The sequence below is a fragment of the Cavia porcellus genome, unplaced genomic scaffold (assembly GCF_034190915.1).
Source record: "Cavia porcellus strain 051 isolate PalLab524CR breed Dunkin Hartley unplaced genomic scaffold, mCavPor4.1 scaffold_5, whole genome shotgun sequence".
Classification (NCBI taxonomy): Eukaryota; Metazoa; Chordata; class Mammalia; order Rodentia; family Caviidae; genus Cavia; species Cavia porcellus.
The window spans coordinates 53374001-53399452 of record NW_026947488.1 but is presented as its reverse complement, the minus strand read 5'-3'; the positions used below and the strand labels follow the sequence as shown (position 1 = coordinate 53399452).

General features: G+C 52.6%; 1 protein-coding gene across 2 annotated transcripts; it reads right to left on the bottom strand.

Annotated features, from left to right (window-relative positions):
- Positions 1-10219: 10219 nt before the first annotated feature.
- Slc38a3 (solute carrier family 38 member 3) lies at positions 10220-25239 on the bottom strand. Of its 2 annotated transcripts, none has more exons than XM_003476687.5 (16): positions 25099-25239; positions 16844-16981; positions 16664-16745; positions 16383-16498; positions 15756-15829; positions 15551-15643; positions 15378-15459; positions 14267-14349; positions 14125-14183; positions 13772-13933; positions 13619-13698; positions 13287-13387; positions 12932-13056; positions 12709-12853; positions 11183-11286; positions 10220-11101 (listed from the first exon to the last, which is right to left on the bottom strand). In XM_003476687.5, the coding sequence occupies exons 2-16, from the start codon at positions 16942-16944 to the stop codon at positions 10997-10999; spliced, it is 1512 nt and encodes a 503-aa protein (XP_003476735.1). In that variant the 5' UTR covers positions 16945-16981; positions 25099-25239; the 3' UTR covers positions 10220-10996. The 2 variants fall into 2 exon arrangements, with proteins under 2 accessions (XP_003476735.1, XP_063104964.1); XM_063248894.1 differs by lacking the exon at positions 25099-25239 and adding an exon at positions 24820-25004.
- Positions 25240-25452: the final 213 nt, after the last annotated feature.

Here is a 25452-nt window from a genome sequence, read left to right as displayed (position 1 = left end):
TAAATCCAGGCTGCCGGTAACTGAGTACTCTACACACAGGTTCCAGCTCCTAGATTCACTACCATTTCATGACCCTTCCTACCAGTCAAAGAACTGACCCCTTAGCCTACCCCTACATATTATTAGCACCCCTATTTTCCTTCCAATCTTCCATGTTCTGTCAGCCCACCTTACTTATTTTAGACTGTCTCCCTGCCTGTTTTGGTTGACACACTGTGTCACCTTGAGAAGTTTAGAAGTTTAACTGAGAGACTCAGCAGGGAGCCAGGATCCTTACTTTGTAAATATCCTCATCCAGTGCAAGAGGAAAGCAAAGAGGGCTGGAGATTTAACTCAGCCATATAAGCACCTGCCTGGCAAGTGCCAGGTCATGGGTTCAATCCCAGGTACCAAAAAAAAACAAACAAAAAAAAAAAACCCAAAAAACAAAAACAAAACCAGAGAAGCACACAGAGATTTTGTGAATGCTGTACCCGCCCCCGAGAGGGGTGACCTATGTATAATATAAGGGAGAAGAGGCTTGTTCTCCCTTTTGCTCTGTTGCCTTGAAGTGTTGCCCCAGTGCCCTGCCACCCTGCCTTGGCGCCAGGCAGTTATGGACTGAAATCTCCAAAAACTGTAAGCTAACTCACAAATTCAAGGCCAGCATGGGCAAAATAGCAAGACTGTCTCAAAATAAAACATAAATATTTAGAATGTATATGGCCCATAGAAACCCCTCAATGTGGGTGAATTGTTATAACAGTGATTCTGGAAGGGGGCAGTGAAAACTTGAATCCCAGATATATGACAGGCTGAAGCAGGAGGGTTGCAAATTTGCTCCACACCCAGGCAATTTAGTGACTTACCCAGATCCTGTCTCAAAAAATAAAAACCAGAGCTAGGCATGGTGGCACACTCCTGTAATCCCAGCATTCAGGAGGCTGACGCAGGTGGATTATTACAAATTCGAGACCAGTTTGGGCTTCAAAGTGAGCCCAAGGCCAGCCTGAATTACATAGCAAGACTCTGTCTCAAAAAAAAAAAAAAAAGAAGGGTCAGGCATGGTGGCACATGCCTATAATCCCAATGCTTGGGAGGCTGAGGCAGGAGGATCACTGTGATTTTAAAGCCAGCCTGGGCTACAGAGAGAACCAGCCTCAATGGTGAACCCTTTTCAAAAAAGATAAAGACAAAGACAAACAAACAGAAGGGAGAAAAACTAACAGTGCCTGGGAAGATCAAGGAGGCAGTTTTCTCTTCTTTTTTAATATTCGTGTTACCTGCAATAAACCAGTTGTGGTGGTGCATACCTATAATACCAGCATTTAGAAGACTGAGGCAGGAGGATCACTGTGAGTTTGAAGCTATCCTGGGCTACATAATGTGACCCTATCTTGAAAGACTATATAATTTTAAATTTTTTTTGTACAATTCTTTTGTTTACTTGAATTTGCCTTTCTTCTACTTCTCCTCCTGCTTCTTTGGTACTGGGATTGAACTAAGGACTCTTCTCATGTTTGTTTATATATTTTTGGGTTTTTTGAGACAGAGTCTTCCTATGTAGCAGGTATATACCATCATATCTGGCCAAGGGTCCTTCTCATGGTGCTACATCCCTATCCCCCCTTTTTTTTTTTTTTTTGGTCTTTTTTCTTTTTATCAGTACCGGGGATCAAACTCATGACTGCCTGCTTGCAAGGCAGGCGCTTATGCTGCTGAGCTAAATCCCCAGCCCCCTCCTTATCCCTTTTTAAAAAAATTAATTTTCTACTTTGAGGCAGGGTCTCAAGAAGTCACTAAATTACCAAAGTAGGACTCAAACTTGGGATCTTCCTGCCTCAGCCTCCCTAGGTGCTGGAGTCACAAGTGTACACCTGGTTCAGGGTGTGTTCTTGGTGAGGAATACTCCAGCAGGGAGAACAGTGAGGAAGAATATTCCAGAAAGAGGGAACTGTACATGCAAGGCAGGGAAGGAGGATAGAGAGGTGTGTAGAATAGTCGGAGAGAAAATCTAGGGCCAGGGCTAGAGAAACCTCTCACTTTGCAGCTAAATCAAGGAAGGCCCCACAGGCAGGGCCAGTCCCCCTCCACAGCCATCCAGCGCAGCACTGCGCAGGTGTCCTGGTCCCTTCACCACTCAAATGCAGGGGTTCTTTTGAGAGACGTTGTTTTAGAAGACGGTGGCTGTCCAGCCAAGGCCTCAGGAGCACCAGAGGAAGTGTGACTTGTCCTTGTGCCCAGTACGCCCAGCACTGCCTGTACTGGATCAAAAAGGACAGTGAAGTGACATCTAGCAGAGCTGAGAGTGGCAGTGCATCTGGAATGGAGAAGTGTAAGCTGCTGGCTCATCCCAGTAACCAGAACAGCTTTGGGGCTCACCACAGGCCACAGAGTATGTCCGACTTCTGAGTTCCAATCAGGCAGCAGTCCTGAGCTGGCTGAGGAATGGGGAGACCCTTTCAGTGGTCTGTGACACCCAGCATACAGGCTTCAGGAAGGGGAAGCTGCCAGTACTTCCTCAAAGGCAGTTTCGCAGTGGGTATGTCTGCCACTCCCAACGCCCAAGTGCAGAACCAGGCAGGACTTTCCAGGAGTGTCCAGAGTCCAAGATTCTGACAACTTAGCCTCCATGGTTCCTAGATGGCAGGGTGTCCCCAGCCTGGGATGTGTGACCACCAGATCACCATTTCAGAGACAAGGCCTTGGCAGCTTCTGGTTGAGGATCTCAGTGGCCTAAGTTCCCCTCTTCTCCTAAACTCTGAAAAGCTCCACCCCCTGGTATAGCCCCTGCACTTCTCCCTTCATGCCTCTTGGCTCAGCAGCAGCAGTTCTGATATTGGAGTCAGCAATCCTACCCTCCCTCTCCACTGCCTGCCAGATCTCTCTTTCCCAAGCCTGGGAGCCCCAGACCCAAAAGTCTCCCATACTGGTCATCCACTCCCTTTACAGATAATTGTCTTTTGCCTAGAGAACCCAGGACTTAGTACATCTTGCCCAGAAGTTTCTGGATGAGGCAAGACACCCTCCACTACCAACAGAAAGTATGGAGAGTAGAGTAGGGGATCTATAGGGAAGTGTCATCTGCTAAAGCACCAGGAGCACCAGTGCCTGTGAACCCTAGGGCAAAAAAGGCAGGTGAACCCTGCCCTCAAGAGCACATACCAAACAAGCAAACAGCGAAATGAACTCCAGTTTCACAGAAAATCTACAGGGTAAGAGTCCCTGGGGGGTGTTTGCAGAGGGGCCCGATCTGAGGATGGAGTTGTGAATCCTGGGAAGGGACTGGCTGTACGATAAGCAAAAAACACTAGTAGAGGCAACCACAAACTACCAAAGCCCGGGGGGGGGGGGGCTGGCTATTCCTGGATCAGAAAGTGGCCTGGCCTGGCCAGAATAGTGAGAACAAGAGGCTCTGCCATGAGGTCTCACTAGGAGTAGGGCACACAGAGTTTCCCAAGTCCCCTGCAGATGTTGAGGCAGGGACATGAGCATCTCCAGGCCACCAACTGTGTCTAGCTCTGAAACTCCTGCTGGTCACTCTGGGCTCTTGATAGGACTGGGGAGGAGTGGCCCAAGGACCTGGCAGTTGGTCCAAGGAGTTTTCAGGGCTCTGGGAACAGGGTGTGAACGGAGCGAGCCACCCTCTTTCTCCTTGTCCTTGAAGAATTCATTGTGCTACCTTCCACTATGTCTTTTCCCCCAGGAAGTTCAGGGTCCTTTGAGGACCTGGGAGATGATAATGAGCTCTGTCCCCAAGAGCTACTGTTCTGCTCACAGTTGCCTTGCCATCCGTGCCATGCTGTCCAAAGGCTGGGGCTGGCGGTCTCTCTCTCAACTCGTTAGCCCGTCATTAGTACTGCTTCCTGGAATTTAATTTAATGAAGTAGCAAAAACAGCCCTAATGAAGGTGATGCAATAGCTGGCAGCCCAGCAACATGCACCTTGGCACCTGGGCTCAGGGACTACCTGTAGATGGTGGTGGGAGAAAAACGGGAAAGAGGGCCCTGTTCCGGGAGAGAAGCTGGTCATTTGTCCTGGGAAGCATATATTGTTCTGCCCTGTGGGGAGCAAATGCTGTGACCAAAGCCAACTAGATAGAGGAATGGGACTGATGAGGAGCCATCAGTTGCTGGAAAACAAGCTTCTTAGAGGCCACAGCCAGCATGAAGGCCCTAAGTGAGAATCAGCATGGTGTCACTATGATAGATAGGCTTAGAGGTGAGTACCAGGTGGTGGGAGTCAACGGGGACTAGGTCACTGGGGCCATAAGGCAAGGGAGAGTTCAACTGTATTTCAAGTGTGACAAACTCACCGGAGGGGGGAGGTACAAGGTCTAGTTTGGGTTTTTTTTTTTTTTTTTTTTTTTTTTTTTTTTTTGTCTTTTTCATTTTTATCGGTGCTGGGGATCAAACTCACGACTGCCTGCTTTACAGGCGCTTATGCCGCTGAGCTAAATCCCCAGCCTCGAAGGTCTAGTATTTTCAAATTCTCTCCAATTGCTATGAGGCATGTGGGCCAAGGACAAGTGGTGGGGAGAGGGAAGCGCGGGGGGTGGCCAGCAGGTGAGCTGATGAAGTAAAACCTACAGGTCAGGGCTATCCTATGTCTCCTGGGAGAAGGGCTCTTGGGGCTGGGGTGCCACTATAACTGCGCTTTTTGTTTCCTAAGCAAGTTTGGACTGGCTGTTCCGCTTTAGCCTTCTCTGCAGTATTGGCCTTTCTTCCAAATGCATGTTGCTCAAACATACAAAGCCGATCTTCTGAAGGAGTTCCCAGCATCCCCTTAACTGCTTCCTCACCTTTCAGCCCCTTCCCCTTCTATCTCCAGAGAGACTTCCTGGCCCTGGCCCTGGGTATGGACCAGCTCTGGGCTACCCAGGGACCCCCTGAAGGTAAAACGTCAGGGTCTCTATCATGGAGCTGAGAGCAGGGAGCCACCCCAGGGGGTCCGCTCGCCGCCAACCCTTGTCCACCACAGCCCGCTTTGCACCATCAGTTCTCCACCAAACAACCGCTCATCCACATCCCGCCCACAACAATCGACCTTAACCCGGGCCTCTAGCGCAGGGTCGCAGCCGGAAGTTGCCCTGGGGCACGCCGTACCGCCCCTTCCGGGGCCTCTCTAGGCCGCAGCGCCCTGTTTCGGTGGCCGCTCAGTGCTCCGCGGGGCAGTGGCGCCACCTGGCGGGCCCTGGGCACAGCGCGGAAGTTGAGGCCGACTCAGTCCCCCACGGCCCACAGTCCGCTCCACTTCGAGGCAATTTACTGCTGCTATCTCCTTCTGCCTCCAGCCCATGCCTTGGCCTCTGATTGCCAGCCAGTCTGGGGCATAGAGGCCTTCGCTTCAAAGAGCAGCCTGCGTTTGGCGTCCTCTTGCACGAGGCACCCTGTCGCCCCAGCCCGCACTTGACCCCAACCTGACAGGCAGAGCTGAGCCTCAGGATTGTCCCCAGTGACACCAACCTTTGGGGTCCCTCGGTTCCCAGTGCTTCAGGCCTGCGTTCCAGAGTGCATCTCCCTCCCTGCTCTGACTTCACAGCGGAACTTAGAGCTGATTCGAGTGGCTCTTCACTGCCCCTTTGCCTTTTTTCCTAAGGGCCCGCGACGGCAGGCAGATTCCCTCTGGAGTTTGACCTCCATCGAGCCAGGCTCTGGAGAGAGTTGAGTAGTACTTGGAGGTGCTCTCAGAATGCTTAGTCAGGCATGGCCCTGGGGCCCCTTCCTACATTTTCTGCTCTGGAGCTCAAAATAAATACGTGTCCACCCTGCCCAGTGTGGAAGCCTAGGCTTACTGGGGAGCCTTCCTGCTTGCCTTCCTCCCAGGAGCCATCCAGTAACCCTTCTGGGACTGTCAGTATCAGGGACTGGGCAGAGGGCCAGGAGTGATGCTTCCTGGGCAACGTGTCTCTGGGTCCCTGCACAGGCCTGACTCAGGATGTTGACCACCAGGAGGCAGCAGAAGTGCCTCCCACAAGCCGGGGAATTTGGCTGCTGGCTAAGGCTGTCCAGGCCGGGTTCTGTGAGACTTGGTGTACCTGCAGTCTTGGGTAGTTTTGAAAGCAGGTTTGTTCTTTCAGGTATTTTTCACAGCCACTTTTTCCTAAATCTTTCTCACTCAATTATCACTACTCAAAGCTGTTTGAAAGTCAGTGGCTGGATGGCTACGCTGGGCTCAAGTCCAACATCTGCATGAGTCTCCTGGATCTTGCCACATGCTCCTTGCTGTCCCTAGGCTGTGTCACTGTGTCCTAAGCACCAGCACTTGGCCAGGAGGTTAGCAGCCACCCTGCACACACCCTCACACTCAGTGCCACTCACTGGCTCTCCAACACAAAGCTCCAGTGTGGGCTACTGTGGAGTTGAGGCCCCGTTAGCATTTCCAGCTCTATATTGGCCTGCGCACTGATCTCTCTCCAAGTCTGCCCCTACCCTAGCCTCCTACAGTGGCCCTTCCATTCCTAGACAGCCTTGAAGTCACCCTGATTCTACTCTGCCTCTGCCCCAAGTCTGCTGCCACCTGGCTAAGCTCCCTGACAGAGCCATTTGGAACAGCAAAGTAGCCCCTGTGTCCGTATGACCCTTGTCCTTTACCCCACCACAGAGCCAAGCTTCAATGCAGCAGCTAGGATATCACATATAACACTACCACGTCAGATCCTGCCCCCTGTAGGTTCTCCTTCAGAACCAGCTTTTGGCTCTCATCTTGCTGTTGAAAACTCTGAAGTTTATAGTGGCTAAAAGGGCCCCATACTGTCCCCTTATCATCCCCACTTCTATCCTCTCCTGCCTCGGCCAGCCACATGGCCTCCTGGCTGGGCCTCTCATGTAATAGGCACATTCAGCCTCAGGGCTTTGCACTGCCTGACCCCACAGACTGGAACATCCCCCGAAGGGCTCCACATGACTTCTCTCTTCTTTAATGAGTCCCATTCAGATTCCCTGCCTATCCCAATTCCCATCACCTTTATCTTGATGTTTTTTACTCCTCACTGCGCTGAACATCTGGTGTTTTTTGAGACAGGGTCTTGTAATGCATTCCAGGCTGGCCTTGAACCCACTATGTACTCCAAGCTGGCTTCATACTTACGATGATGCTCCTGTCTCAGCTTCCTGAGTGCTAGGTTTACAAGTGTGTGCGGCCATGCTCAGCAGTATGGAGGACCTTCTAACCAGAGATATAATTTAGTGGTTATGCTTACTGTTTCTGTTCTGAATCTAGTCTCTCCTCTAGCATGAAGGTACCATAGGGCAAAGATCATCCCTTTGCTTCCTCCTGTACTTAGAGGTGCTGCAAGAGTTCTGGGGCCTTAGGGACTCTCAGTATACATCCATAGAATGACTGGGGGTGGGCTTGGTGGTAGAACACTCACTCAGCTGCAAAAAACCTGAGTTCAAACCTCAGCACCGGGCTGGGGATTTAGCTCAGCGGCATAAGCACCTGCCTTGCAAGCAGGCGGTCGTGAGTTCAGTCCCTGGTACCGGTAAAAATGAAAAAGGCAAAAAAAAAAAAAAAAAAAAAAAAAAAACTATGTGTAAGTGCCAGGGGTTTAGCTCAGTAAATGCCTGCTTGGCAAACGGTAGGTCATGAGTTCAATCCCTAGTAACAAACAAACAAACAATGTGTAGAATAAATGAACTTCTTTTCAATTGAAAGGTAAATTGTGGGTGTGCGTGTAGGTGAGGAGGGTATGGTCAGGGGAACCAAGATGCTTCAGTTTCTGAAAAAAGTAGCCACAAGAAGGGCAGATGTGGTGGCACATGCCTGTAATCCTAGCACTCAGGAGGCTGAGGCAGGAGGGCTGCTTTGAGTTGGAGGCCAGCCTGTCCTACAAAATGAGTTCAAATCCAGTATGAACTGCATAGCAAAACACTGTCTCAAAAAAAAAAAAATCAACCACAAGGAAAACAATGAAAAGAAACATAGATGATGTTTGAGCTAGACTTTCTGGTTGCTCTAGTATGTCACAATTCTAAAAATCAACATTTTTCAATTTTTATTTTCAGGGGGTACTGAGGATACAGCACAAAGGTGCTTTATCACTGAGTTACATCTCCAGCCCTCTTTTTATTTTTCATCTTGAATCAGTGTCTCACTAACTTGCTCAGGTGGGACTTGAACTTGCTGTCCACCTGGCTCAGCTTCCCTAACTAGAGATTACAAGGCACGCACTACTAAGTTTGGCCAGAATAATTTTTTTGTTTGTTTTTTTGTCTTGCTATATAATTCAGGCTGGCCTTGAACTTGTGCTGATCCTCCTGCCTCAGCCTCCCAAGTGCCAGGACTACAAGTGTGTGCCACCGTGCCTGGCTTGGCCAGAATAATTTTTTAAAAGCACAAAGAAGTGAGAAACCTCCCAAAATTTTCAAGGCAAAGAACGTGCTGAATGATGCTCAAGGGTCTGAAATCCAGCCTCATGGCTGGAACTTGGCAGGGGCAAGGACACTTATTTTTTTTTGTACCAGGGATCGAACTCATGACTGCGCGCTGCACGCTTATGCCCCTGAGCTAAATCCCCAGTGCTTTATTTTTTAATATTTTTTTCTTTTCTTTCTTTCTTGCGCTCTCTCTCTCTCTCTCTCTCTCTCATCTTTTTGGGACAGGGTTTCTCTTTGCAGTTGAGTTTACTTGGTAGCCTTGAACTACTTGGTAGCCTAGGCTGGAGGCTCACAGTGATCCTCCTGCTTCAGCTTCCCATGTACTGGGTGTGTGCCACCATGTCCAGTCCAAGGACACTTGTTTTTACACAGATATATGAGCATATGGCTTTTGAATCTACTGGTGGCCACATTACCTGTCCCCATGCTGCTGGAGGCCTGACTTGACAGAGATGATCTCTGGGGCCAGTCCTGCCCCAGTTCCAGCTGTGAGCTGGAGCTACTATTAGCAGATCCCTCTAGTCTGAGGCCTGGAGGGTGGCCCAGTGCCTTGCTGCTGCTCTGTCCTATGCCTTCTGTATGTGGATGGAGTATGTGAAAAGACTCCCAGGGTCCATCCACAGAACCTCTATTGTGCACACACCCCAGGGGCTGAGTGTTCCCCACCTGATGGAGAAGTACTCAGAGATTCCTGAGAACAGCCTCACAACAGGGTACTCTGGGCTGCAGCCACCTCTAGGCCAATGTCCAGCTCTTTCCTGGGACAACAGAATTCCTGAGTGATTCTCCAGGCTGGAGTCAGGCGCCTGGGGACTCAGGAAGCTGCCCTCTGCTTGGCTGGCACTGCCATGGGCCAGGCAGCCACCAGCTTGAGGAAGTTCTTTCTTCAGGGCTTTCCCAAGCTGGCAGCTGCCTTGCAAGGGCAAATTTTACTTTTCTTGATGTCCTTTCTTCAGTGGGCTAGCCTGGTGCAGGGTCTTTCCTAATGAGGTTTTGTTGCCAAGGCCTAGGCAGCTCATTCTGCGGTGCTACAGCTGGTCAGACCGGGGCAGCTTCCCAGTTCATTCAGGCAAGGCACCTGGGCTGCCTGCCTGCCTGCTCACAGACCCCGCTGGACCTTGAACTCCCTCTTCCCCAACATACCTTTATTTGCAGTGGATTTTGCTATTAATAAAAAGATCAAGGGGTTGAAGGGAGGGCAGGGGAATGGGGAAAAAAGAGGTTATATCCTATACAGGTGCAAATTCTCTGTGATTAATGTGATCATTATGTATATCTAAAATGTACCAATAAAATCTGATTTTAAACAAAATCCCTGAACTTTTGTTCCCAGATTCAGGACATGAACAGGGAGTTGACTGGGCAGCCTGCAAGCCAAGGGAAAGCAGGGGGCCTTTCCTGGGGCTTCTGCAGAGCTCAAACCCTCCGTGAAGCCGCTGAGAATGCGCCTCACGTTGTCTCCTTCCGTAGGCCTCTCTCCGTCGGCTTCCTGGGGCCTCATTAATTCCTCCCCACCTCACCCCGTGAGAAAGCAGGTCTGTGCTGAGTTTGGCTCAGGCCCAGCATGAAGCCGGTCTGAGCGCCACTGGTTGGTTTAGGAGACAGGAGGAGGGGGTGGGGGGTCTTGTCCTGTCCTCACCTTCTTCCAGGCAAGGAGACAGGGGGTCCTCTATCACCATCCATGTCCTACTCCAACTCTACTTTCCAGAAATCTAGGGGCCACTGGGGCTATAAACCAGTGGCACAAGTGCCTGCCTGGAAGGTATGAGGCTGTAAGTTTGATCCTCAGTACCACAAAAAAAAAAAAAAAAAAAAAGTCAGAAACCCAAGGGCTGTGGAATCTAAGAATATCGACACAAGTCTTAAGTATAAGGTTTATAAAAGAGCAGCCAGCCTCCCCAGCCCTACCGCAGCTGACCCCTGGGATCTTTGGCACCCAAGGGCAGCACACTGGGCTCAGAGCTTCTCCCAGTAGTGGAATGTGAGTGATGGCCTGGGCTTGTGATGGGGGAGGCCCAGCCTCCCCGAGACTGGTGAAGGGACAGCTAGGGGTCCCTTGCTGCCCACAACAGCCCCATCTTCAGCAGAATCTGCTGGGCTGGGCCCAGTCATGGGGCAGAGTGGTGTCTTCTCTGAGGGGAAGATGGAAGAAGAGGACAAGAATATCCATTGGTCTGAGCCTCTGTATCTGAAAGGGGCCAAAGGAATAGAAAGAGGGAAAACAAGTGGGCTGAGGGAGACGAGGTCTCAGGGTGCAGATCCTGGCCTTGCTGCAGGGTGGCTGCAGGCCTGGTTTCCGGTTCTGTGTCTCCTAATGTTGCGTAGGAGGCAACTACTGGGCCTCACATCTGCAGCTGTGGGGCATGACGGGTTTGGTGGGATCTGAGATGATAACTCTACCCTGTTTCCAGTTCAGGGAGCCCCTGCAGCTCTGGAGCCCACCAGATGGTGGCCCAAAGGGCTTGGTCCTGGCGCTTTAAGGAAAACCTTCCAAGGAGAGGACACAGGCTGGGGCAAATGCCATAGTGTTTAAAAATGTGATGTCCTCCCCGTCTTTCTCCCCTTGACTGGCCACTGGATGGGGAGGGGCTGGGGAGTCTGGGTAGGACATGAGGATGAGTAAACAGAACAGGGGCATCTTAGTGACTTCCTCCATGCTGGCTGGTCCCTGAGACCCAGTCAATGATGATGAAGCTCAGGCTCATGGTCATCAGCAAGAGGCCAAGCACAGCAAAACACAGGGCCTGCGGGGCCAGAAGTAAAGGTCAGGTCTGAGGCCAGAGCAGGCCCCAAGCCCCACTCCAGCCTGCAGGCCACCCTCGCACCAGGATTTTGGGGGTGGATCTTGCAGGCTCCTTTTCGGTGGGCATGATTCGGAAGTAGAAGATGGCAGGGAAGATGAAGATGAGACATGGGGCAGATGTGGCACCTGCAAAGAACAAAGCATGGGCACCACTGGCTCGTGTTGGGCTCTCGGCCAAGGGTGGAGCAGGCCTTCAGTGAGATCAAGCATTCCTTGTGGAGCTGTTTTATTTTACTTGAGAGCTCTGCATGGGTCTGGGGGGCCCATCAGCCTCTTACCTTTTTCTATGAATAAGAACAATGTCATCAAATGAAACCAGCAATGAGGAAAGGCAAGTTATGATGCAAGGATGAATAGGTTGTTGACTTCCAGAATACAGCTGGCTCTAGTTCGATTTTTTTCCCCCTAGTGCTGGGGATTGATCCCAGGGTCTTTGCACCGGGATCTATATCCCAGATGTTTTTAAAAAAACTTTAAAAAATTTCAACACAATACTGGGTATGTTGGCGCATGTCTGTGATTCTAGTACTCAGGAGGTGGAGGCAGGAGGATCCTTGTGAATTCAAGGCCAACCTGGGCTACAAAATGAGTTTAAGGCCATCCTGAACTGCAGAGTGAGACCCTGTCTCAAAAAGACCAAAAAAGTTTTTTTCAGTATGAAACATGCTAAATTGCCAAATTGCTCAGGTTGGGTTCCAAGTTGCAGTCTTTCTGCTTCAGTCTCCTGAGTGCTGGAATTACAGGTGTGAGTCACCATGCCCAGCACCAAAAAAGGTGTTTGTTTTTTTCCTTTGGAGAGGGATGGGAGATGGAGGTCTCATTATGTTACTCAAGATGATCTCAAACTCTTGGGCTCAAGTGATCCTCTATCCTCAGTCTCCCCAAATGCTGGGACTACAAGCATGTGTCACTATGCCCAGCCCAATCCTGATCTCTGAGACCCACCCCTGTTCCCCAGCAAGGAAACTGACTGACTCAATGGTTCTGAACCTTCAGAAAGGATTGGTGGGGGGCTGGAGATTTAGCTCAGCAGCACAAGTGCCTGCCTGGCCAGCATAAGGATGTGAGTTTGATCCTCTGTACAAAAACAAAAACAAAAACAAAAACAGGATTGCAGCCAGGCTTGCTGTAATCCTAGCACTTGGGAGGCTGAGGCAGAAGAATTGCTGTTGGGCTATATAGCAAGTTAGAGGCTACCTTGGGCTACATAGTGAGCTCAAGACCAGTCTAACCCGTGTGATGAGACCCTGTATTTTTTACATTTTGGTACCAGGGATCTAACTCATGACCTTGTACTTGCCAGGCAGGCACTTATGCCACTGAACTATATTCCTAGCCCTTGAGACCCTATATTAAAAAAAGAAAGAAAGAAAGAAATTACAACAGCCTTAAGAACAAGAGTTGAAATAGAAGCCAAAATAAAAATGTGCAGATGGCCAGCAGCCATCACCTAAATGTGGGGTGTGAACTCAGGAATCTGCCAGGACTTACAGAAGTAAAATTCTCTGGGGTGAAACCTTTGGTTCCTTGGCAGGCCCAGACTCTTACCAATGATCCCAAAAATGCCCAAGATGTTGGGGGCGAAGATGACCAGCAGGTTGATACAAGTAAGCAGGACAGTGGCGATGAGTATGTGCCGCAGCCAACTGAACTCCTGATTCTGAAATAGCATCTGCTGGATGGCACGGCGCACCTAGGGGCAGATGGAGACCACCATCACTCTGCTAGTCCTGCCAGCCTGTCCACAGGGGCCACCAGCCTCCTGGCTCACCGGGAAGAGAACAATCGGCACTGTGAGTGTAACTGCTGTCAGCACGGCCACACGCACGCACAGGATCAGCACATCAAATTCGTCCACCTGGCTGTAGGTGTGCAGTAGCTCTGACTCCACCCTGTCTGTGGCAGGCAGGGAGGGTGGTCAGCAGGCCAGGGGGCGCTGGGCTCTGAGCTGCCTGGTAGACCCTGACACTGAGGGGAATGGTACTCAGACTCACCTCTACAGCTGCAGGCGCTGTCAGGTATCTCATACCTAACGAGCGCCTATAGTATGCAAGGTACCATGGCCTCTGTCCAGACCCTGCTTCCCAGTCTGGCCTCCACCCCTGCCCCCGCCGGTCCAGCCATACCGTAGAAGGTGAGATAGCCGAAGAGGGCAGCCAGGAAGTACATGACATACATGACGGAGATGGACAGATTAGAGATGTGCTGCATCTTCCTCTTAGTGGGGCTGTAGGGTAGTAGGGAAAAGCTCTGTGACAAGCTCGCTACACCAGGAAATCCCTCAGCCCCTAGCCTCTCTGGCATCCTTACTATTCAGCAGCGAGGGCATCTCCAACTTGCCCATATCACCACTGCAGCAGCCATGGAGGTCTCTGATCAGATGACTGGGGTCCTATCATCTCCCCTCAACACACCCCATGTCCTTTCTCCCAACCCTTCTCCCAGCCCAGACACCTACTCCTTGAGCTCTGTATAGATGGGCAGCACTTCAGGGTGGCAGACGAAGGCGAAGGCCATGATGGGGATGGTGTATGCTGTCTGGGGACACAGGGGATTGTGTCAAAGGAGCCCCTGTGCAGGCTTTCCCATCCCTGCCCTGGCCTGTTGGAACCTGTGAGTTGAGGGTGAAGTAGCTTGGGGTGCAGAGGGCAGCAGCCTCAGGGTCGGCCTGCAGCTGTGCCTTCTCAGCCACCTCCATGTGGCTGAAGTTGCCTGTGACGTTGACCAAGTTGGAGGGCATCGGGCAGGGCACTTGAAACTTTTTGTAGATGACCTGGATTGGGGAGGGATGCGGATATCAGAGTCAGGTGGGCTGCCTACAAAAACACCATGAAGCCGCATCTAGATCAGATTGGAGAGGCTGCCTTCTGATACAGGGTTTCCAGAGACACCCTCCATCTCTGTCTGGCAGAGGACTCCTTTGGGCCATCTGCCCTGCCTTGATCAAGATGGAGGAAGACTTACTGCAATTAAGAAGAACACCATGCAGCTAAGAGAGAAGCCGCTGGAGTAGCCCAGGTAGCCTGCAGACAAAGCAGATGCTATGAGACCAGGTCCTCTGGGGACCCTCCAACAACCCTCCAGGGTCCAGCACTGTCACACCCACCAAGCTGCCGCATCAGTGCCAGGGGCAAAATGACAGTGACAGACACCAGGATCACCAGGTAGTTCCCATTCAGGTACCAGACTCTGCAGGAACAAGAGTATAGAGCCAGGGTCAGAGCCCACTTGGTCTAGGGTAGGACCTCCTGCCTTCTCCAGTTAGGGATACTGTGGGGCCACTGAGGGACCTCTGAGGAACAGATGGCCATAACTTAGTTTCCCCACACCCATCTGCAGAATGGGTGCCCCTTAGATTCCTGTGTGATGTGAGAATAAAGGCTCTTGCAGGTGACCCTTGCAAATGCAGTCCCTGTTGGTGTCTTTCTCAGCACACACAGGCCTGGGCCCAGCCTCAAAGGAGGAGGAAGGTAGCCAGAGTTCTGTGTTTGCCACAGGGGCTCAGGACTTGCTGATAACCCAGCCCCTTGTAAGTCTCTCCCAGGGCATCTGCACCTTGCATTTTCTGCCCCTCTTCTACCCACTGGAAATAAACATGGGGCACAGGGAGACAGGGAATAAGGGCCAGGACCATCTTTCCAAGGCAAACCAAAGACCAGCTCATTCTGCCTCAGGGGCGGAATCTTCATCCCTTTCTGCCACCCAGAGCTGCTTCCTGCCTTGTAGCCCTTTTGCTCACCCGAGCTGGGCTGCTGAGAGCAGGGCACGCTCATCTCTTCTCTCCCCTCACTCACAAAACAAGGTTCATGCCCAGTTAGTACTGGCTAAAGTGATGGGCAAGTAGGACACCCGGCTTAATCTCTTGGAGGGGGGTTGACCCCATGATCAGGAATAGCAGGTACTTAGAGTTAAGCCTGCAGCTCTTGTGCTCACAGATGAGGGGCTAGAGCCAGGCAGGGTCCAGCTCCTCAGCCTTACCCTGCTCCAGCCCCATATGCTTCCCCTGGAAGGTTCTAGAAGGGGGCACATGAACAAGTAGGAACTAAATGGAGGCTCTGTTGGCAGCTCTGTTCCTCTCTATCAGCTATGGTTTGGGGTTTTTCTTTCCTAGCTGTGTGTTTGCTTTCTCCTCCACAAGCCCAGTCTGGGGGTCTCTGGAGTCTGTGGTATATATATAGTAGAACTAGGGCCTCCCACCCTCACACCCCTGGGCTCACAAAGTCTGATCCTCCAGGTTCAGAAAGGTCTGTATGACAAGAGGCAGCTCGGACTTGATGATGTACAGGTAGCTGGACATGGCTAGGGAGAGAGGGCAGGTACTGGGGTCAGTTGAACCAGCTGGCCTTCAGACCTGTTCCCTCCACTGCCCCCCACCTACCATCAGCCTTACCTCCAATGTTCTGTAGTGTGATGGCCAAGGCTGCCGCCAGCTTTCCAGGGGTCCCAAAGGCACGGTAACCCAGCTGCTCATAGGCACGAATGCCTGTGGAAATGGGTGTATGTGTGTATGTATCTGTGTAAGTCTGTGTGTGTGTACCCAGGGGAGCAGGCCCATCCAGCCCAGCCCCCCCCTTGTGGGCTGGTGGGAGGCTCACCCACGATCCCAGAGGACTTGAGGAGCAAGTGGATGGAGTAGCTAGAGAGTAGGGCGACAGCTGTCAACAGGAATCTGAGGAAGATGAAGGAAAGAGGTCAATGGAGGAACCCCGGTTGGCAGAAGGAGGGACTCTGGGAAGCTGCATGGTGGAGTGTATGTGTGACCTGGGTATCTGAACTCCAAGAGGTGTGGATGCAAGCTCAGTAGCTCCCAGGGCATGGTGAATACCACCTTGTTGGACCTGGGCGAACCCAGAAGGGACCTCTGGGTCAAGCACACTTGGGACTGTCCTCAGAACACCTCTTCATCTGGTATCCCTGGGACAAACATGTTTTTCATTCAGGCTGCTTGGCAGAGACCCACAGGCCAAGGACACGTGTGCCCACAGAAGCCTCGCCACAAGGCTTCGCCAGTCATCATGTGTAAGCATTGTCACAGTACAGACTCAGGCCTGTGAGGCCTGCATTGTGACCTCAGTGGGTTTGCTGGGCAGTGAGGTATATTTATCTGGCTGTGGGTATTTGTGCAGTTGTGGTTTGGGTGGGGAAGTGGGAGGTCCTGGGAAATCATGGTGGGTGGCTTGTTCAGGACTCCCATCTTCAGAAGGTCTGCTGAGGGCACTCACAGGAAAAGGATGATGCCTGTGTTGGCCATGGCATAGGCGAGCCCCAGAATGCCGCTGCCCATGATGGCGTTGCTGAGGTTGAACACGGACATCCCGAATGACGTTTTCCCCTCAAACTGTGGGTATCAGAGTGGGCAGGAGGCATGGGGAATCAGTGAGACATGGAGGCATCTTGGCCTTCCCCTCCCTGCCCTTCAGCCTCCTGCTGTTGCCCCTAGAGTACCTTGTTACTGTGTTCAAGCTCCCCACAGCGCCCCCAACCCCTCAGGTGCCCAGCTCACATCGGTGAAGTGTGGCTCCTTGCTGAGATTTTTCTGCAGGAAGCCTCTGCTCTCCACACAGCTCTGACTGGGGTTCTCCACCCTGCAGACACAGGCCGGAGCAAGGGGCTCAGCTTCAGCCCTGGGCTCTACACCCCTGCCTTGTGCTATCCTTAGCTATTGGGTCCCTCTTCTACTTACCTCTGGCTGTCAACTTCGGGAGTGCCAACAGGGAGTAGTCCCTCCAGGTGTTTGCCATTGGGCACCAGCTCTACCATCTCTGTCTGCAGAGGTGCCTCCATGACTGGGGACAGCTCTCACTCCAACACACTCGGGTCTCTGTGGAGCAGCCCCTCGGTTATCTCCTTCCTTAGACCCATAGTCCCATCTCCTACCCAAGGCAGAGGTGGCAGCACATCTCCAAAAGGTGTGGCACATGCTCATCTCTGCCTGTGCCTCCCCAGATCTGCCTGTGTGAGCACAGAGCATGGACACCTGAGTTCCGCACTATAGACAGTATACAGCCCCTACATGCACAAGCCCAGGTAAGTTATTGGTCTTCAGTTTCTCCATCTGTGAAGTGAAGGTCATCTGGATAATCTGAGTTCAGAGTCCAGTGGCACTGGGACCCCTGGATGCAGAATCCCAGGCCTTCAGATCCCAGTCTGGGACTGTAAACTGGGGTGCCTACCCTGCCACATGAGTCCTGGGAGATGGTTTCTTGCTCTTCCCTGTGTTCCAGGGCTTCCTGGCCAACCTAGAATGGGACTGCCTGATGGCTGGAGGCCTTGGGAGAGGGTGAGGGCTGTGGGCCTTGTTCCCAGCTGCCCGGCGGGCACTGCTGGCAGCTAGAACAAAGGGTCCTCTGTGGGCTGTGAGCTGGCGCTGGGAACAGCAGGCGCAGAGGCTGCCCCTACCCCTGAAGCCAGAAGGCCTAAGGCAGTGCTGGATGGCTGGACACCTGGACCCTTCCTGCTCAGCTGTAGGCCATTTCCAGGAAATGGATGTTAGATGGCCAGTTCTCCACCATACAGTCCTCATATGTCACTTAGCCTTGGCCTCAAAGCCCTGTTCTAGCCTCTCCTCTTCTGTCAGGGAGCCCCAAGCCTCAGGTGCCCACCACCCAGGACTACATCCTTTTAACAGAGTTGGTATAGTTGGATGCTTTGAGCCTCTGGCTGGAAGCTCAGTGCCTCAGCCAGCTGAAGAGGATCCTGGTTCACCAGATCAGTGCCCCTCTATGTTCTCAGGGTTTGGTTCTGTGGGGCCCCAAAGGATCCAGCTTCCCTCCTCTTCCTTCCTGCCCCAAGCACAGCCTAGACAACTCACGCTCACTGGCCCCTCTCCCATCAGAGCCAGGACTCACCTAGCCCATGCCCAGAAGGTGTCTGGGAACAGTGAACCCAGTATCTGTTAGGACATCCTGGAGGTCAGACCAGCAGCCAGCAGGAGAGCTGACCCAGGATAGGTGGCTCTGCTAGAGAGGACATCAGGAGCCCAGTCTTGAGGTCATGCCCCACCCTCTGGTTGGGAATCCCAAATCCTGTCCTAAATATCCCCTTTCCTGTTCCAAAGCCTGCTTGCCAGACATGGTGGTGTATGCCTGTAATCCCAGCACTTGGGAGGCCGAGGCAGAAGGATCATTATGAGTTTGAGGCCAGTCTGGGTCACAGAGTGAGTTCAAGACCAGCCTGAACTGCATAGTGAGATCCTGTCTGAAAAAATACAAAAACAAACAAAGAACACAAAAAATCCAAACCACTCCAGACTCGAATGGTCTCAGATTTGCTTTTTTTTCTTTTTTTGAGACAAGGTCTTGGTATGTAGGCTGGTGTTGAACTCACTATACCCAGACTGGCCTCCACTTGCAGTAGTCCTCTTGCCTCAACCTTCCAAATCCTGGGATTGTAGGTTTATACCACAACACCTAGCTCAGATCTGTTCTTTTTTTTTTTTTTTTTTTTTTTTTTTGGTACCGAGGATCGAATTCATGACTGCCTACTTTCAAGCCAGGCGCTTGTGCCTCTGAGCTAAATCCCCGGCTCCCAGATCTGTTCTTGAATCTGGACCTCCAAGAAACTCAAACTTAGTGCTTAGTACTGGAGTGCAAAGGGGAGCTAGCAGCCAGGCATGGTGATGCAAGCCTGTAATCTCAGTATTTAGGAGGCCGAGGCAGGAGCATTGCAAGTGCAAAGCTTAGTGTGAGCAACATAGTGAGACTCTGCTTCATTAAAAAAAAAAAAAATACAAAGAAAGAAAGAAAAAAGGAGAGGAGAAAGAGTGGGAAAGACAAGGCCAAGGTTAAGTGTAAGCCTCACACTATGACCAAGGACCTTTCCTCCACTGACCTGGGCCAGAACTCAGATCGCTGCACCTCAGTCTTAGGGACCCCACACTTGCACAAAAACTGCCTCTGTTTCCTTGACCAGCAGCCCACCCGTGACTGCTGAAGCCCTCTTCTCAGAGGCCAGCCTCCCCTCATTCCTCTGTGCTGTCAGTACCCCTCTGAGCACCTCACTTGGTATGCAGATAGCAGTGCTGGGTCTCCAGAGTCCCTTCAGAGTGCCCCCAGCACTGCTCTAGGCCACCTTTGCCTGGCCCAGCCCAGGGCAAGTTGGGACAGGCCATCCAGAGTGCTGAGTAGGCTTTGGGGACAAAGCACCCTTTTCTGCTGCAGTGGCAGAGGTCTGGCTGGCTGGGCCTACTGCGCATAGGCGCACGTCAGGCTCAGGCTGAGGTGTCCCAGGAGGACACTAACGGTCAGTCCCTGCTTCTAGGGAGACCACAGACAGGGCCAGTCTGTGAGGGTGTGTGAGGGCTCATATGATGCAGGCCCAGACTCAGAGGCTGGTGGCCGTTCCCACCAGTCATTGTTGGCTCTCAGGGCCCTGGAGGGATATGGAATAAACTCCTCAGTGGTGTCCAGTCTGGAAGGGTTTGAAAACAAACCCCGAGTATACCCTTTCATGCTACCCCGTAGCTTCCGTGCAACTGAATGAGAGCCACACTGTGCTGGGACTCAACAAAGGACAGATGGCAGTGGTTGGGCTACAGCTCAGTGGTAGAGCCACTGCCTAGCATATGTGAGACCTCGGGTTCAACTCCCAGTACTGGAAAAAGAAAAGAACAGTTGGGGCAAGAAGGAGGAGTCGGGGCTGGGGATTTAGCTCAGCGGCATAAGTGCCTGCCTTGCAAGCAGGCAGCCGTGAGTTTGATCCCTGGTACTGATAAAAACGAAAAAGACAAAAAAAAAAAGAAGGAGGAGTCAAGAAAAGTTTTCTGGGCTGGAGATGTAGCTCAGTGGTACAGTGCTTGCCTAGCATGCACAAAGCCCTGAGTTCAAACCCCAGTACCACACACATACCCATACACACACAATTTCTAAAAAAAATTTTTTTTAAAGAAAGGTTTTCTGTAGAAACGATGAAACCAGTCCAATCCTAACATACCTGTAGGAGCTCCTGAGGTACCAAACAGGAAAGCATCTCAGGAAGAAGACAGAGCATAGGCAGAGGCCCTGAGTATGGTATGAGGTGAGGATGGCATAGATTCTGTGGCTACAGACATGCCTGGTAAAGCCTTCAATACCAATGTCCGTACTCTAATCAAGGGCAGGCCTGAGGGCTGGGAGGTCAGTGAGGGTTAGGTCTTGCCTGGCTTTGGGACACCAGTGATTCCCTGAGTCTTCCAGCCCATCTTTGACCTCAGTCACTTCTCAGACCTATTGCTTCCCAGATTATTAACCCCTTGAGTCAGGCAAACTTGGGGTGAGCTCCTGAAGACAGGAACCTGGCCCACTGCAGTATGAGCCTGGACTGTAGCCTCAGTTGGGTGGCCATGAGCAGAGCATCCCCTAGTCAGGAACTCAGTATCCCCCAAAATTTAGGGGTCCTGTGCAGACAAAGTGAGGAACCTCCCTGCGGCCTCTGACCTCAGAGTAGGCCATGGGTGCCCAGAAAAGGGTCAGGCATTAGGGTAGGGAGGAGATTCACTGTGACCTTGGATTAGGTCATCAGAATTGTATTCATCATGGGTGAAGTGTCAACCTGGGCAGCAAATCAATGGCCTGGCCCACAGCTCTGGGACCTGCTTGTTCTGCTGGGAGATAAGAGCCAGGACTGGCAGGTGCTACAGGAAGGTGCAGCAGGTAACACCTGCCCACGAGGACATCACAGAGTGAGAAACCACATGTTACAGGTGTTGAGTGTGGCTAATTTAAGACTTCCAGCCCAGGAATTCAGGCCACAGTGGGGTGGCTCCCTGCATCCGCTGATACAAAGCAGCCCACCCCTCTGTCCTAGATCAAGGTCCTCAGAGTTTCTAGGGCTCCATTTCCTCCCCAGTGCTCAGGAATCTAAATAGAACTGCAGCAGTGGATTGGTTACAGGGAGCAGCCACTTTGCCCTTCCCTTGGTCCTGTGGCCATAGGCACCAGTGCAAGCTCACTGCACTGTCCAAGCTTCTGAGGCTGGGAAGCCCGGCCTTCAGCCCATAGAGGACAGGAAGCTTGAGGGGCTGCAGTGATTATTTCTGGGTTAGGTCTGCTTCTACTACTAGCTCAGCCCATCCTTACCACCCTTCTCCTTGGCTTCCAGGAAAGACACCTTCTCTGACAAAGCAGACCCGGTCAACCACAGGGGTTGTAAGGAGCTGATGTGGGGGTCTGGGGTGAGGGCTAGGGCAAGTGGGAGGCGATTAGAACAGGAAAGAAAACTAAAAGACCTTCTTCTCCACTCTCTCAGGCCATATCTCCAAATTTTGATTCCAGTAAATCCCAGTCTCCTATCTACCACCCCCTTGCTGTCAAAAACACAACATGACACCACCTAAGTAGACAGTGTGCAATTGACACTGGACTGCTCCCAAGGGAGTGACATGCATGAGGGCACAGCTAGGGAAGGGCCAATGGCCTGAGATCAATATCTGGCCGCACCAATTCCTCATCCCCCAGCTCCTTGACCCTGAGCTGGGGTCTGTGTTTCTGTGTTCTCAGCATCCGGAGGTGCCTAGGAGGATCTGAGAGGTCCAGCTGGGACCGGAAGGTAGACTTTCCTGTGGCAGGGTACATTTCCTAGACGCCCAGCTGGTGCTCACTGGTCACCTCAGCTTTGCTTCCCACCCAGTCCTGGACCCTCTGTGCTCAGGCTGCTTCCAATGGAGGTTATAGCCAGAACCTCTGAGTTCGAGATGGGCCCAGAGCCAGAAACAGCCCCTCCTCCACTTCATTGCCAGCCTGCTGAGAGGGACGTGCAGCCAGAGGCCCAGATGAGGCAAAGGATAGGACATCATGTGACCATGGCCCCCCAGGGGCAGGGGAGACCCTGCGCCAGCCAACCCATCTTCCTCCCTGCTGACCCAGAATCCCCTGGGGCAGCCAAATATTTGGACAGCCGGACTTCTAGTCCCAAAGAAAGCTGGAATACAGGTCTCGGGCAACTCAGGACTCATTGGAGACCCTGATTGCAGTGAGGTTGGGGGGCCTAAAGGCAAAGTCAGGCTGGATGAGGGGTGACATCCAAAGTCATGAAGCAGCAAGAGACCAGGCAGAGAAAACATACGCATATTCAATACATGCGCTCAAGCATACTGATCTAGACAAACACACAGACAGAGGCCCAGGGAACCAGAGAAATGCAGAGGGATATACAGGGGCACAGACAGAGAAAAACACAGAGATAAAAATCACATGCAAATAGGCAGATAAACATTCAGACAGGGAGACAGAGACACAGAAAACTAGAGAAATGATATGACTTATCAGTTAGGGACAGCCAAATGGAGGAAGAGACAGAGAGACTGCAAAAGAGACAGCTAGTGAAAGACAAAAGGGTCCCAGAAGGAAGAAGGAGAAAGCAAGCCAGGATACCCACATGAGGAGGAGAACAGCCCCAGCGGGCACTGCAGGGATGGCCAGGCAAAATGCCAGGTGACACACACACACACACTCTCTCACTCTCTCTCTCTCTCTCTCTCTCTCTCTCTCTATATATATATATATATATATATATATATATAATCTGTTTTGTTTTTTGAGATAGGGTCTTGTTATGAAGTTCAGGCTGGTTTTGAACTCACTATGTATAGCCCAGGCTGACCTCCAACTTGAAGTGATCCTCCTGCCTCAGCCTCCCGAGTTGCTGGGATTATAAGCATGTGTCACCACACCCAGATTAGATGACTATAAGAAGGCCATACTACACCTCTAGGATCTGCCCTCACTGGCCAGTGCAATGACATCCAGAGGGTGGAGCCAAATTCATGAGGGCCACAAGACCATGGTGAATGAGAAAGTTCAGGGACTCATAGTCTAACACCTGAGGCTTATCTATAGGAACAATGGAGAAGACATGCAGAGATGACAGCCAGTTGGAGGAACTGCTGTTCTCGGTGGCCACACACATATGCAGACGTGCTGGCTGGGAGGCTGTGTACAGGACGTAGCCTGCAGAGCGGAAATTCAAAACCAAGCCACCCTAGGCCACTGGCAGGAAAACCCCTCCTGCCCCAGCAGCTGGTCTTTCCCTTTGGCCCCTAACCCTGCCTGGCCCTCTAGAGCCACACCCTACCCTCCCATGTCTGTCCTCCCTCCAGGATCAAAAGTGCCCCTCTTCAGTACTCTTCTACCACAAGCTTGACTGCACATGACTCACAGAGTAGGTGCTCAGTAAGTGTTGTTGAATGGACAGAATGGGTTCAAAGCTTTTGGAAAACCCTGAGTCCATTTTACCTGCTCTGAGCGGGTCCTGGCCCTGCAGGGCCCCCATCCTACAACAGCATACACTGCACATCTCATCCCAGCTTTCCTTGCACACAGATGCCAAAACTGAACCTCCTACTACCCACCTCCCCTCAATCATTTCTCCCTCAAGTTGAAAGCCTGTCTCCACACTGAGCCCAGGATATACCCAGCTTGGCTTGGAATCCCTGTCTGACCTAGCCGAGAGACTAGAGATCTACCTGCCTGTCTCGTTGTGCCTGTTTTGCCAAACGCCTGGGGCTCTAAGGCTACTCACTAGGACAGCACCATGGCAGGAAAAAACAGCTTTCAAGGCTTGGCCACCTGGAGCCTTGGATGAGGGAATCAAGTGGGCCCTGTGACATGACCTACAATCACCAGCACTTGACAGAAAAGCCTTGTGAGGAAAAAAAAAAAAAGCCTTGTGAGGCCAGTGAGGACCTGTGCTAGGGTAGAATGAAGTTGTGAGACATATTCCCACCATGATAGACATACAACCCTCTGCCCAAACCCGCAAGAACTCAGAAATTGCCCTTCTGACTCAGTCATTCCGCTCTGTCTGCCTGGCCATATCTGCTCCTGATCCCTCCCACCACCCAAAGGCTTCCATGGCTGTGCTCCTTCAAAACCAAAGGCCCTCGGATCACTTTCTGTCCCCCAGACTGAGAGCTCTCAGGGACTGGCCTTGGTGCCAAGAGCTAAGACTCCATCCCAGCCCTGCTCTGAGGGCCTCTTCAAGGGTAGCTGGTGAGAGGGAGCCGTGGAAAGGAAGGATAAGGCTTGCAGGATGATGGATGGGTACCAGTCTAGATATCCATTATGCTCCTCTAGGCACATGGGCCTTTGACTTGGCCCTCCTCAGGCCTATTGCAGAGCCTGCACCTGGGCTCAGGGTTCAAGTCAAGGTGGGGGAAAAGGCACACCCCCCACAGCCCGCCCCCTTAGGCCCTCTCCTCTGGTGTAAACAAATGCATGCAACCGCTGTGGCCAATGGAAGGGGCCAAGTCCAGCCAGGGCGGGCTCATGCAAACCGAGTCTGGGTCCCCACCCTCAGCGGTGCACAGGGCCAGCGGACTCCTACCACAGCGCCCAGAGGCCAGGTAGGGAGGAGCACACACGCGCGCGCCCCGCCCTCAGTCCGGTCAGCCACGCGAGCTCTGGCCGGCCCTGCCCTTGGCATTGCCACAGATGGCACCGGCTCTGGGGCCAGCATGTACCCCGCGGCCCCTTATGCGGCCCTGCCAGATCTGTCCCGCTCCTCTGTCCAAAGAGGCCGGGATAAATATACCCAGATTCCCGGCGTGCCAACGACTGCGCTGCTGTCAGGCGCCCGTCGGGGGCAGCGCTCCAGGGACTGCTGTCCGCGCTCCCGGCCGCACCGGGAACCCGGCTTAGGAAGCCGGTTGGTGCTGCTGGAGCCCCCGGCCCGGGAGCCACTGACCTCCTGCTGTCCAACTTGGCCCTGCCGAGAAGTCCAGCGTCGACGAGGTGCCCCTGCCAGGACCATGTCTCCAGCTTGGAGCTAGGTCCCAACTGGCGGAGTCGCAGACCTGAGCCTGGAGCGTATGGGACTCCGACTAGCCCGTGGCTGGGGTGCCGGTCGGGGCTGCGGTGGGCCAGCGGAACAACCCATAGCCCCCTAGCACCCCAAAGGGGACAGCAGGGCTGCCTCAGTCCTCCTGGTGCCCCTGGGCTAGTTCGCCGACATTCCCAACGGTACCTGGCCTCGTGGTGGGAAAGCGTGGCGCTCTGCTCGCTCCAGCTGGTGCGGTCAGCTTGGCTCCCGGCTGAGCTCAGAGCTGCTTGGGCGACAGCAGCGGCTGGGGATGAAGGGCGCCCGGCCCCGCCCCCGGCCCGGCCCCGGCCCGCCAATCCCTGGCTGCCCGAGGGAGGAGGGGCCGGCCTGGGGAGGGGCGGGGGCCGAGCCTGGGGCACCCGAGAGCCCCTAGGTAGAAAGGCGAACTCGGGGGAGGGTCATCTGGAGTCCGGAGTGCAGGATGCTGCAGGCCAAAGTGGACTCTTTGAGGTCTCTGTTGTCCGTAACCCCAAAGCTCTGCCCTAGTCTCCCTGAAGC